The 12,670-nt window shown below is 42.5% G+C and overlaps 1 protein-coding gene across 9 annotated transcripts in view; it reads right to left on the bottom strand.

The window, feature by feature from the left end:
- CSMD1 (CUB and Sushi multiple domains 1) overlaps positions 1-12,670 on the bottom strand; it is a 1,678,033-nt gene that overhangs the window by 202,555 nt on the left and 1,462,808 nt on the right. For all 9 annotated transcript variants that reach the window (XM_053286225.1, XM_053286224.1, XM_053286226.1 and 6 more), the window contains 3 exons: positions 12,378-12,502; positions 8,955-9,051; positions 6,951-7,055 (listed from right to left, as the gene is read on the bottom strand). In XM_053286225.1, coding sequence (XP_053142200.1) covers positions 6,951-7,055; positions 8,955-9,051; positions 12,378-12,502 — 327 coding nt within the window. The remainder of the gene's footprint in view (positions 1-6,950; positions 7,056-8,954; positions 9,052-12,377; positions 12,503-12,670) is intronic.

Here is a 12,670-nt window from a genome sequence, read left to right on the forward strand (position 1 = left end):
GCTACTGTTCATTTTGACCAAAGTAAATGTTCATTTGGGGACACATTAAACTCCACTTCAGAGATGTTTCTGGATGCAACTCACAGATGTCCTGTCATGTCCATTGTTTTGGGGAAAACCTGTAGAAATTTCCAGAGGCAAGGATGATAACTGCAGATCTACACAGGGAAAAAAGGTGTGCACATAGAACAATCCAACATTATCCATAGCTTTGCCCAGGCCTAGTACCAAGGGGCCAGGGGCCCATGCCCATCAGAGGGCCCAAAGCCAACTTCTGGAGCCAGCCTGCCTAGTGCTCACAGTAGCAGCAGCACAACTTGTTTGGCTGTCCAAGTTGTTCCATTATTGCTACCCTCTATTGCCCTCTCCACCCACAAATTCAAATCCTCCTGAAATGACACAAGGCCCTCTGATTACAGCAGCAGCAGTATCCGGTAGAGGTGGAGAGATGTGTGTGTGTGTGTGTGTGTGTGTGTGTGTGTGTGTGTGTGTGTGTGTGTAACAAGCCACAGGTGTAGTTCATTCACCCTCTTCTCACCCCGCCAGCTGCCTGCTCGCTCTCTCATCTTGTCCTGCTGTGGCATTAACCACAGGCTGCTCATTCTCCTGGCTTCCCAAACTGATGAATCAGCAGCCTGCATATCAATATTGCAGCAGGGAAAGGTGAGAGAAAGACAGGCAGCTGGGTAAGGGGGAGGAGAGAAGGTGGTGTGAAGGCCAGGGCACTTTCCAGACTAGCTGCTCATTAGCAGCAAAATGCCTCCGTTTGGGCAAGTTGCATTCGGGCCGTAAACAGCAGGGGGAGCAGTCTCTCAGCAACTAACAACCTGAAAAAAACAGCAACTTTTTCACACCGGATCTGCGACATCCTTGATCTATATAACAGTGATTAAATTCACAACAAGGCATTGGAAATGTGAACGGCAACCTGCTGTCCATGTAGGGGATTGCAGTGTCACGACACAGGAAGTGTGGAAGCACACTTCCAAGATTCATCCAGACCCCATTGTAGGGTCTAGTTTAGAAAGTGCCCTGGTCTCATTTTCTGCCCCCCACCCCACTCAACCCCTAAATACAACTCTTCAACACAAATGTTTTCAAATCAGTATACATATCAAAAGGAATGAGAAGATGGTGTATACAGAGTCTAGGTGGACTTATGCAAATGATTATTTTCTCAACCACAGCCCTCTATCCACAATATGGGGAGAATTGTACTGTCAGGAACTTCAAAGGGAGTTTGAAAATACTGGCTTACATCCTGACTAAATTACACAACAGAAGTCCTACTGAAATCAAGTAGCCCTTTAGAATAGTTCCTGAGTAGCTCTACCAAGTTACTATGAATGTCAGCCACTACGTAATGTAGAAGTTCACAGTATCAGAGAACACCAGAAGGTACAGCCTAACTTGGGAACAATAAATAAGAGTATTAGCTACAGATATTAATTTTGGGGTGGGGGGTGGGGAATCTGAATCATATCCTGAGTGTGTAACAGCTACCGGTATTCCTAAAATGTGTCAAAGTAGCAACCTCTTAAAAAACATCCTGTATCAATAAGACACACAAACTCGTTTGGCATCATCCATAAATTATTCTTTTTCATATAAATTACAAGACACTTTGCATACAAATAGTAGCAATAAATAGGGAAATTGAGCCACAGAATGAATATGCCCTGGGGCGGATGGCTGGCTCTGAATATTTATCATCAGCTGGAAATCTGGCCTTTCCAAAATTTTGCACACATTAACTTTCTAGAAAAGTGATTACCCCAATTTTAAGTATTACTACTGACACTTATTGGTATATTTGCTTGTTTGTGACTGCACTTTGAAAGGAGAGGAACATCAACATTAAGGAGATATTTGGTGCATAAGTCTGCATACTCTAATAAGCTTCAATATCACAGAAATTGTTATTATCCTTCTACAAAGCAACATAATGCGTGCAGAGTCAAACGCAGGGATGATACGAGAGTCTAATGTAACCTTTGTCAAGCCATTTATCAGACTAATAATTTATATCCATATTCATGCTTAAAAGATGAGAGTCACCTTTGAAATGCCTTCCTCTGCATGACTCACTTTTGTACATAGTTACTCAATGAGGATACTACTAGTCTATTCTAAAAAGCATTTGAGTCTAAAAAGGACGGTGTGTGCAAAATGTCCCTCAAATACCAAATCTCAGAAATCAATTTCCTGACACATGCAGGAGTACCCTTGTTTAGTTTCTAAATTTCAGCATAGAACAAACTCAGATGCAAAAGTAATCAGAAGAGAGCATCACATGCTACTTTTTCTGATTTAGAGACTAATATTCCTGTTGCGGGGGGGTGAGTTGTTTGGGGGGGTAATGTGCACAAAGGCAGAGTCACATTTGGCATGGAATACATGCACTTCCTGACCCAGGAAGTGGGTCAGCCAAAAGGTTCTGCTCCAGAAAAATAAATGATGTAAAAGATTCAAATTCAGATGTAAAAGAAAACCAGAGTTAAATAGGGCAAGGTTGGAACTCCATTATGTCCAAATTCATGCAACCGCGATTTTGAGCTGAATGCGACCTGCGGATTGACTTGACAAACTCCAATTTGAACTTTCGGTTTGCACAAAGGTTCGCCACAGAGACCTGTGGTTTGGCCGCTGAAGCATTATATCTGAACCTGATTGTCGCCATAACCATGGTTTAATTATCTTTTTGAAAGTGCAATCATAGAGATGGCAGTGCAGACCAGCTCAGGGTCACACCCAGTCCATGGCTTTGGCACTTCTCACTGGCCGGCTCTCCAAGCGCCACTCCCACCCCTGTCACCTGTCCAGCAATACAGTAGCCCGGCAACAGGGACAGTACCACATCCCATCCCAAACTTGTCAGCCTGTCAAATGGCAAAGTCACACAGAGGCATTTCCCCGACCCACACTGTTCCTTGCTCTTCCCTCCTGGCAAGCAGGAGGGGAGGGGATAACAGGGAGGACATAAAAGTCCCTGAGAATAAAGCGACAGCGATGTATGGTCCACAAGCACAAACACTCCAGATGGCAACATAAGCAGGGCACCCCATGACAGTGCCTTTGTAATAAGGCATTACTAAGGTGACTCTCTGCTTTTAAGCATGAATATGGATATGAATTACCCAGGGTCCGGGGTCAGGTATAAAATCAATTTCTATTGGGCGGGGGACATGTGTGCTCCCTAAGATTACTCATGAGCAGGGCTGGGCAGCAGGATTTCCATTGCTCCAGTGAAAGGAGCAATTCGTCATACACGATGAGGATGGACCTGCCATGGACCGAACTGGCTCAAGAGTGTGCCAGTCCATAGGGACATCCCTTCAAAACACATGGGGAGAAATTTCTGCAGGGACAGGGGCATCTGCAACAATCTCTAATGATGTATGCCGACAAAAGTCTTCTCCCATGGACAGCTCCCTCACAAGAGTGTCAGGCCATGGGGGCTCTATAGTGAGCCAGGTTGCTCTATGGAGGAAAGCCAAGGGGATGGGAAACTTCTCTCCCTGTCTTGGTGACTGCTGGCAAGTGACTGTCAAAGCATGCCCCAGCCCGTCAGCCCATGTGGACATGTGCACCCTTGCTTCTCCACCAAAACGGTGACCCTGCCATCCTGGGGTTGCTGAAAATCAGGGTTCCCCTCACTCCACGCTGGCAGATCTGCATACGGTGCAACGCCAGCCTGAACCTGGAAATTTTGAATGCAAGTAAAGATCTGCCCCCATACCTTGTGTTTCCCCCAGGCTCTGACACATGGACTGTCAAAATCTCATTTGCAAGGTTTCCCAGGGGAGGAGGGGGTTGCAGTGCAAACTTTCTATCTTTTACCAGAGAGAGTGGGGGTCCCACGTAAGCTTTGCCCCCTTTGTTGGGTTAGTTCAACTCATGAGTGTGCAGTATGATGGAAGACCTTGAGTGTACAACCCCATGGTCCTCCCCAGTAGACAGGCTCCTCTAATGAGAGGAGAAGAGGTTAGTTCAGTCTACATGCACTGCTTTGCCCAAGTGATCCCTCGCAAGAACATCTTAGCTGACAGCAGGACAGACCACCCCCCACCGGGATCCTTTGCCCTCCCACATACATATATACTGTATATCCCCTCCTAGGAACTCATCATTTCCTACCCCCTTTCCTGAGTAACAGGAAATAGTGCCCCCCCAAGCACCTCCCACCAATTGTTCTTGTGCTGGACTATTTTGGTGCAGGGCTCTTACGACGGTGGCAGTGCTATTTTTATTTTTTTATTTGTTATTTATTTGATTTCTATACCGCCCTTCCAAAAATGGCTCAGGGCAGTTTACACAGAGAAATAACAAATTAATAAGATGGACCCCTATCCCCAAAGGGTTCACAATATAAAATGAAACACAAAAGACACCAGCACCAGTAACTGGAGGCACTGTGCTGGGGGTGGATAGGGGCAGTTACTCTCCTCCTGCAAAATAAAGAGAATCACCACGTTAAAAGGTGCCTCTTTGCCAAGTTCGCTATTGCTGTCCGAAGGAGTGATGGCATAGCATGACATTTAAAGGGATTTAAATGCATTTTCCATGCCGAGGATATGGGGACCACTCTGAAAATGCATGATTGCACTCGGTACACCCTTTCAAGATTTTGGCCAATAGTGGCCGCTCTGCTGACATGCCAACACTTTGCCCAAAATCTGAGCATAGAGCTTGCTGGGATTGGCCTTGGTGGCTGAGAGGGCCCCTTCTCCTGTAATCGGAGGTTGCCGGACCACAGTTAGAGGAATGTCTGCAATCCGATTTACAGTTTCAGACTGAAACCGCGGGTTCTCCAACCTCCACTTTCATGTTATGTGTGAATGTGACCAAAGAATGGTAATGACCAGCATTCTGCGCAGTGTAACCTCAGCAAACCACAGGGGCACACATAAAAGGCAGCTCCAAGGATGTTGCAAAACTCCTTTAAACGAGCATGCAGGCACTTGCTTCCTGCTGCTTCCATTGTTTCGAATGGAGGTCCCCTGAAGCAAATACCAACACTGTTTTAGAGTTTCACAACAGCCTGCCTTTGCAACATCCTTGGGGCTGTTTTTATGTGCTCAGCAGACCTGATGGCTTGTTAAAACTGAGGTTGCACTGTGCAGAAAGTTGCCTGATAACAACAACCCCGAAACCTTCCATAAACATGCCCCTGAGGGCTGTGCGGCCCCCAGAGTCATGTTTTCAGGAGGCACAGTGAGCTTCAGAAGGAAGGGGAGATGTTTGAAAATCTCCTCCATGCCTCATGCAATGGTGCAGCATTAGTCTGGATGTCAGCGCATCATACCAGCACGGTGCTGATCTGGGTGTTAGCCAATATTTTCCAAGTGTTTTACATACTTATCTTGGTATACAGTGGTCCCTCGACTTACGAAGCACTCGACATCCGAATGTTCCGACATACGAACGACAAAAAATACCGGAAGTCGTTGCCGGTTTAGATGCGGCTTCCTCGACCTATGAATTTTTAGATGCGGTTTCCTCGACTTACGAGTGTTCCGGACCTCCGTGGATGCGCTTTTCGACTTACGAAAATTCCGACCTACGAACGTGCGTTCGGATCGGATTATCTTCGTAAGTCGAGGGACCAGTGTATACTTTTTCTTAACCTTTTATTATTTTTAAATATTTTGCAACTGACTTGCAAATTACAATGAAAAGACAGGATGTGAATTACAAATAAAATGCAACTCTGCAAGGCAATTCATTATTATTCTCATATTTCAAGTTGGAGAGATAAGACCGTGCCGAAGCTGAGAGAGGGCTGGCTAAGGATACCTAGTCAGTTCATAGCAGAGTCAAGATTTGAACCAGGAAATCCCTGATTTCTAGCTCAGCCACACCATACATCCTTCCCCCCATTCCAGAGAGGAAGATTAAGATAACTATTAGTGTAACCTGGCACCTCAATCCATCATATTCAATGGAATAACTTGCTAGGGATGTGCATGGACTGAAACATGGGTGCAAACTGGTTTGGTTGAACTGATTAGCTGGGCTGGTCGGTTCAACGAACTAGCTCAAAGCGGTTCGAAGCATTAATTATTGGATCTCTTGAACTGGCCCTGTTCATTGTGGTCCGGTTCACGATTGAATCAGTTCTGCACATCCCTAGAACTTGCATCTGTATAACATGGTGCAGTGTTGAGATATGGAGCCAGAATACTAGCACTTTTTACATATCACTTTAAAGAAAAAGACAAATATTTAAAATACAATTATTCTATACATAATTATTTACCTGAAAGTCATTTACAAATACAGGGCTACATCCACATTAACACTGCCCTTGTGATGCAACTATTTGTGTGTGTAACTATTTTTGCTGATGCCTTCTCTTCCCCCTGCTGCCTCTGATGTATGTCCCTGAGAGGCATGCGTTTAGTTCATGCATTTAGAGCAACAGAAAGGGAGAACATCAAAAATGGTTGTGAACATGAAGTATTCTAACAGAAAGTTAGAATTCATCTGGATGCTGCCCACTATATGTAAAGGATTTTCTTCAAGAGATTATTGCTTCTGATTTTGATGTAGTGTATTATCTCTTTATAAAGAACTTTGCTATGAAGCTTTTATCTAGAAAAGCTGTAAAACTGTGCATTTCTTAATAGTTTAATTCCAGATCCATTTGTGCCACTTCCTGCCTCCATGCCTTTAAAACACATTTATGTTGAGCTTTATTATTCTATTTATGCACACACTCATACACATGTGCACACCCACTCATCCAGATATATTAGCAAACATATTAACTAACAGCATAAAACAGGTTCTACTCATGTCATAACAATGATTAAAAAATACAATGGAAGATTAAATGAGGGAACTCTATGCAAGGGAAGAGAAAAATTATGCAGTAAAAGTATCTATTATCTTGATGTGGATCACACCTATCAAATACCAGCAAGGGCACAATACAAGAAAATTCTTACTTTTGTATTCCAAGTGAAAGCCAGCAGCTGCCACGCTAATGTCAGAGTGAAAGTGCAGGTAAAGTTGATTGGAAGTGCTGTTCAGCAATGCTGGTACTGTGGTACCTGCCAAAAATGAGGATGGATCTAATTTACGTTAAGAAGTCTTTTGTATATATTTGTAATATAGCTTTTAAAAAGCAACTTTTTATCAAAGGAAGGCATATGCTGTTTCACAAAGGCTGCATTCAGAAACTCACAGAAACTATGTCCATGATCACTGGAAAGCGGGCTAAGAGAGCTTTGCCTGCTTTCCAGTGGTCATGGGAACCACTGGGCTTGCAGGTGAGCCTTGTGCTCCCAAGGCGGCTAGCCTGTCTAAACCACCCTCCCCTTAAATGAGATTAACGGAGCGAGCACTCTGTCAACCTCATTTCATTGCTCGTGTGTCGCTGTGGTACACGGTGATACATGAGTAGACCCCCGGCCGGGAGGCTGAAAGCAGCCTCCCGGGCTCAGGGGTCTCTCTAGGATGCCCTGTGCACTCGCGTGGGGCACCCTGGACCTTTTGGGGGCCGCACGGCCCCTGATCCCCACAGCCCCTGCCAGCTCCATGACGGAGCTGGCAGTTGTGTAGGCAGCTGATCCAGCTGCCCAGCTACGAGCGGCTGCTCGTCTGCGGGGCCCACTCTCCCTGCAGAACCGCCTTAGGCGCTTCACACGTGTAGTTGATTAAATCACACAGTGATTTAATCACACAGTGAACTTGATTAAAGATCTCCAGGATAGGTCTGAGAGACTCCTTCCTGCAACTTTGGAGAAGCCAATGCCAGTCTGTGTAGGGAATACCGAGCTACATGGACCAATGGCCTGGCTCAGTATAAGGCAGTTTCCTATGTTTCTAAAGATTAAAGAGTAATACCAGATATCTGAGCCCCACAGACCTAATTGTGAGAATTCAGAATTTGTGGGCAATCCTGGTCAAACCACTGTGGTTAAGCCACATCTACTGTAACTAGGATAGTTAAATCAGGATCTGGTGGGTTTTTTTACCAGGATCACTGGGGTTGTGTGAACGCAGTCAAAGATAATCACATCTCCCTTTAAGGTTTATACAATCCTATGTACACCTTCCTGGGAATAAGAATCACTGAACTCAATAGGACATGCACAGGTTTGGGCCATACACCTCCCCTCTTATTCACTGACTGCACATATTGCTAATGCTATTCTATCATATCTTGTTCCAGATTTTTTTCTAGCTTCCAGATGAAATTTGAGGATTATATTTGATCTCAAAACTGGATTATAATAGAATATGAATAATCACACTATTTTTCTGCATGCAGTCCTAAAGGATTTGATGTGCAGGGCTAACAAGCTCTTTCACACACATAAAGAAGTGCAGAATACTTCTTGTCTGGTTTCAAAGCAGACAGATTTCCTTGCAGCATATCTGAGAAACTCTTTAGCACAATATTTTATGCATGACTTTGGCACCTGATGTATACTTTCAGTATGATCTGCAAACTCCTTTGTAGTTTTTACCATAGCTTTGCTGTAAGCATCATAAATGTGCATATACGTTGCAAACAGGAGACACAATAAAGCAATTGCAGAAAGCTTTCACTATATGTCAATTTCTGTATGAATATACTTAATCCACATTTTAAACAACCACCTTTCTGAATATGTGAATTAGCCCTAAAACAAATTCAGAATAGGCCTTCTTTGCAGCTTAAAGACAATAACAATAAGAGTAATAATCAATTTTCTTTACAACTAGGACAAATTTGTAAGTTATAATTTTAAATTAAACTTTTAGGTTTCAACCCACTGAACTTTCAACCCACTGAACTTTCATAGAGTTAAAACTATTTCACATACATTATCTCAGTATTCCTTACTGGGATGTCAGGAAATAGCTTGCACCACCTCTCAAATACTGAAATTTGCACTTAACTGCTACCATAAGACAATAGTGGTTTTGCACACTAGAAAGCAACCATTCAGATTTCTACACACCTGAAAAACTCCCAAGTCTTGGTGCTGTCATATCACCACCATCATAGATCTCAAGAGAGTCCCAATTATGTTCAGTGGCAAAGCTTATGACCTGAATCTGTGAAAACAATGCCATTGAGTGTTCATTAACCAGGACAGCTCTATAAGTTTTCAAAAACAGTGGGGGGAGCAGGAGACAAAAATGACCTTGACAATAAATGTAACAAGAAATAATAACATAAATTGTACACATATTCTAATTGTAGAGTGATAAAAACCCTCCACAAATTTGAAATGCAGTAACTTTGCATTCGTATAAAAGTTTCACATGGAGGCAGAGAATTGGGCGAACTATGACTGTAGCTGGAAGTTAAAGCTTCATCTTTAATGCCATTTTTTAAAAAAAACATGATAGGTGAGTCTTGAGCTACATGATCAGCAGGCTGACATAATGCATTTATTCTTGGATTGTACCACTTCAATTGGTGAAATATAAAAATGTCCTTGATGCACCTCTTAGGAGTATCTCAACCCTTAAGTGAGAATGGTGTGGTGCAAATGGCAGATGATTATAGGAAGAAAGGATTTTGCAAAGAACAAGGTAGAAAAGGAAAAGATCAAAATAAATGGTTTTAAAGAGTAAATAAATTAAATAATAATAATAATAATAATAATAATAATAATAATAATAGGAATAGTAAAAGCCACTGTAAAATCATGTTTGAGAATACTTAGTCAACCCATCCAGACTCATCTGCGCTCCTATGATTTTACAGTGGCTTTTATTATTCCTTCTGTCATCATCATCATCATCATCATCATCATCATCCTTCCAAGTTATGTGCCCTGTAGCATAGCTAGAGGACTGCCAGGGTGTGGGGGGGACGGGACCTTCAAGCTATCCCACAGGGCACAGCTCTTATAAGAACCCAAGGAAGCCATGTAGCCTCTGAGTTTTTTTGACCAAGCTCAGGAAAATTCCCTGACATTTACAAGTCTGAGCTGTCTTTAGTGTCCATGTTTTCTAAGAGGAAATCCAGGGGAACATCTTTCATTTTTCTGATCTGCTTAGCTGTTCAAATGAAAAGTTCTTCTTCATCAACAAGCAAGTTCCAATGTGAAAAAGGAAAGTGACTATAATTTGACTCAGCTGCAGTGTTAGGTATGAGATGCAATTTATTGTATTGTAACTCCTGTTACAATACTTAATTTATTCATTTCACTGTGGTTTAATTTAAAACAATATTCAGTTAAGTAAAATTTACTGAAATTGTTTCCCCCCTACAAGCTCAAATTCCTCAGTAATGGATGAAAGAGAAACTAGTATGGGTGTTTAAATATTCAGAGTTCCAGACTGAACTGGCCTGAAGTGTCATCAAGTTTTGGTTGAATCAGGGCCAAACCCAAGCAAGATGCAGTGGATTGATTACAAGCTGTTTCAACCTCCAAAGCTTACCTACTCTCCTATTTCATCCTCTCCATTGTGCTTACCAGGTTATAGAAGAGGCAAGACACTCCCAAGAGGTGAAGGACTACCAGTTACAATGCAAGCAGGTTCTATTTCAAAGTCCTAAAAGAAGCTTCTTCTACAAAACAAAACAAAACAAAACAAAACAAAACAAACTGCAGTCCTGGTAAAGGCACAGGATTCCTTGGGAACTGTAGTCTTTTCAGAGGCTTTGGACACTGCAGAAGACTATGAGAAGACTAAGATTCCTGAGAAATCCTGTGCCTTTCCCAGGACTGGAGTGAGCATGTGTGTATATGTGTTTTAAAGGAAAAAAAACCTCTTCTGGGACTTTTGAAATCCCAGCTGCTGCTCACTTGTTGCTGGGAACATCTTACCTCTGCTGAAGCCTGGTAAAATAATTACAGTTAAGGGGACTTAGAGGATATGCTAACCCCTGCTAACTTGGCAAAGAGGCACCTTTTAACGTGGTGATTCTCTTTATTTAGCAGGGGGAGAGTAACTGGCCCTGTCCACCCCCAGCACAGTACCTCCAGTGACTGTTGCTGGTGTCTATCTTATGTTTCTTTTTAGATTGTGAGCCCTTTGGGGACAGGGATCCATCTTATTTATTTATTATTACTCTGTGTAAACCGCCCTGAGCCATTTTTGGAAGGGCGGTATAGAAATCGAATAAACAAATAAATAATTAATAAATATGGCGGGGAGGAAACTGGAGTGAGCATGTGTGAATATGTTTTAAGTCCCTCTTCTGGGACTTTTGAAATCCCAGCTGCTGCTCTCTTGTTGCTGGGAGCATCTGCTGGAGCCTGGTAAAATACAGTAAGTACAGGTAAGGGGACTGGGAGGATGTGGCAGGAAGCAAAGCTTTGGCTCCAAATTGAAGTAACTTCTTTGAATCAGTAAATGGAATTGTTACACACGTCGGAAACATACACTTGAAATGCAACCCCCTCAAAGCACCAATGTAGGCTTTGAATCAAATCATGTCCATTTTGCACTATTTTAGTTCCTTTAGCTTCCCTTCTGCACCATGCGACTTATGAAGCAGCAATGGCTGCCAAGAGGATCTTGGTAAAAAGTTAATCAGGATTAGTGAGTCCAGGGGAGCTGATTGTGTGAATGCAGAATTTAAGGGCAATCCTGGTCAAACAATTCTGACTAACCAGCTTTTAACCAGAATAGACAATCAGGATTCAATCCTAGTTCTCTATCATGGTTAAATGCTAGTTAACTGGAGCAGTGTGACAAGGATTGCCCTCAAATTCTATGTTCGCACAATCAGCTCTGCTGGCTTCAACAATCCTGATTAACATTAAACCACGATCCTCATGATTGTGTGAATGCAACCCATATAAAACAGCTCTGGAAGGACACCTGAAAGTAAGTCCACCTTCTTCTGCAGATACTTTAAATTCAGAAGGTAGATAAAGGGAAGCAAAATCAATACAGTACTCCACAGAATAAGTATTCCACAGTTTCATTCCATTATCATCATCATCATTTCATCATTCCATCCTCATCATCAGTGTTAGATTAACTGAGTGCATTGAAATGCACTAGCTGGTTGTTTCTAGTGCATTGAAATGCACTAGCTGGTTGTTTCTTTAACTGCTAGCAGATGGTGCTATTGCTTTATTTAACTGTGCTCAAATAAATACTCTAGCTTAGTTAAAGGAGTGTAAGTCCTGAGTCTCAAACAGTTTCTCCTAACTACAGCACACTGTCGTAAGCCTTTGCTAATACAAGAATACTTTTAATTTGGGAGTGGTTTTGTGGGGAGAGCAACTGTTTCCTGGCCTCAAGATTTACTGAAACTCCACTGATTAATCTATCCACTAGAAGTGTGGAAATGTAAGATGGATACTTTCTTCAGATTTGTCTAGGAATTGAGGGGAGGAAGGAGAGTAATAAATCAACCCATTTCAATTATTGTGAAGCAGTTAATATTCCATTATGGCGAAATATGGACTTGCCTGAATACCTGATCCCTCAGTCACTATGATTTTCCACACACAATTCAAGCTGTTACCATAAGGTTCAGGATAGCCTGGAGACAATAAAGTACCCCTCCGTTCAGTGAAATTCCGACTGCATGGCACTGTGGGGGGGAAAGAATGAGAGGTAATGACACCCCAAAAGCATGCCCACTAAACAGCAAAATAACCTTAAGAACAGAAATAAAATTTCATTCCAATAGCAATAATTTTGTAGAGCAAGTAAAACATAACACTTCCTTAAAAGAAAGCCTGTAAACACATAAATATAA

Source organism: Hemicordylus capensis, chromosome 1, assembly GCF_027244095.1.
Source record: "Hemicordylus capensis ecotype Gifberg chromosome 1, rHemCap1.1.pri, whole genome shotgun sequence".
Lineage (NCBI taxonomy): Eukaryota > Metazoa > Chordata > Lepidosauria > Squamata > Cordylidae > Hemicordylus > Hemicordylus capensis.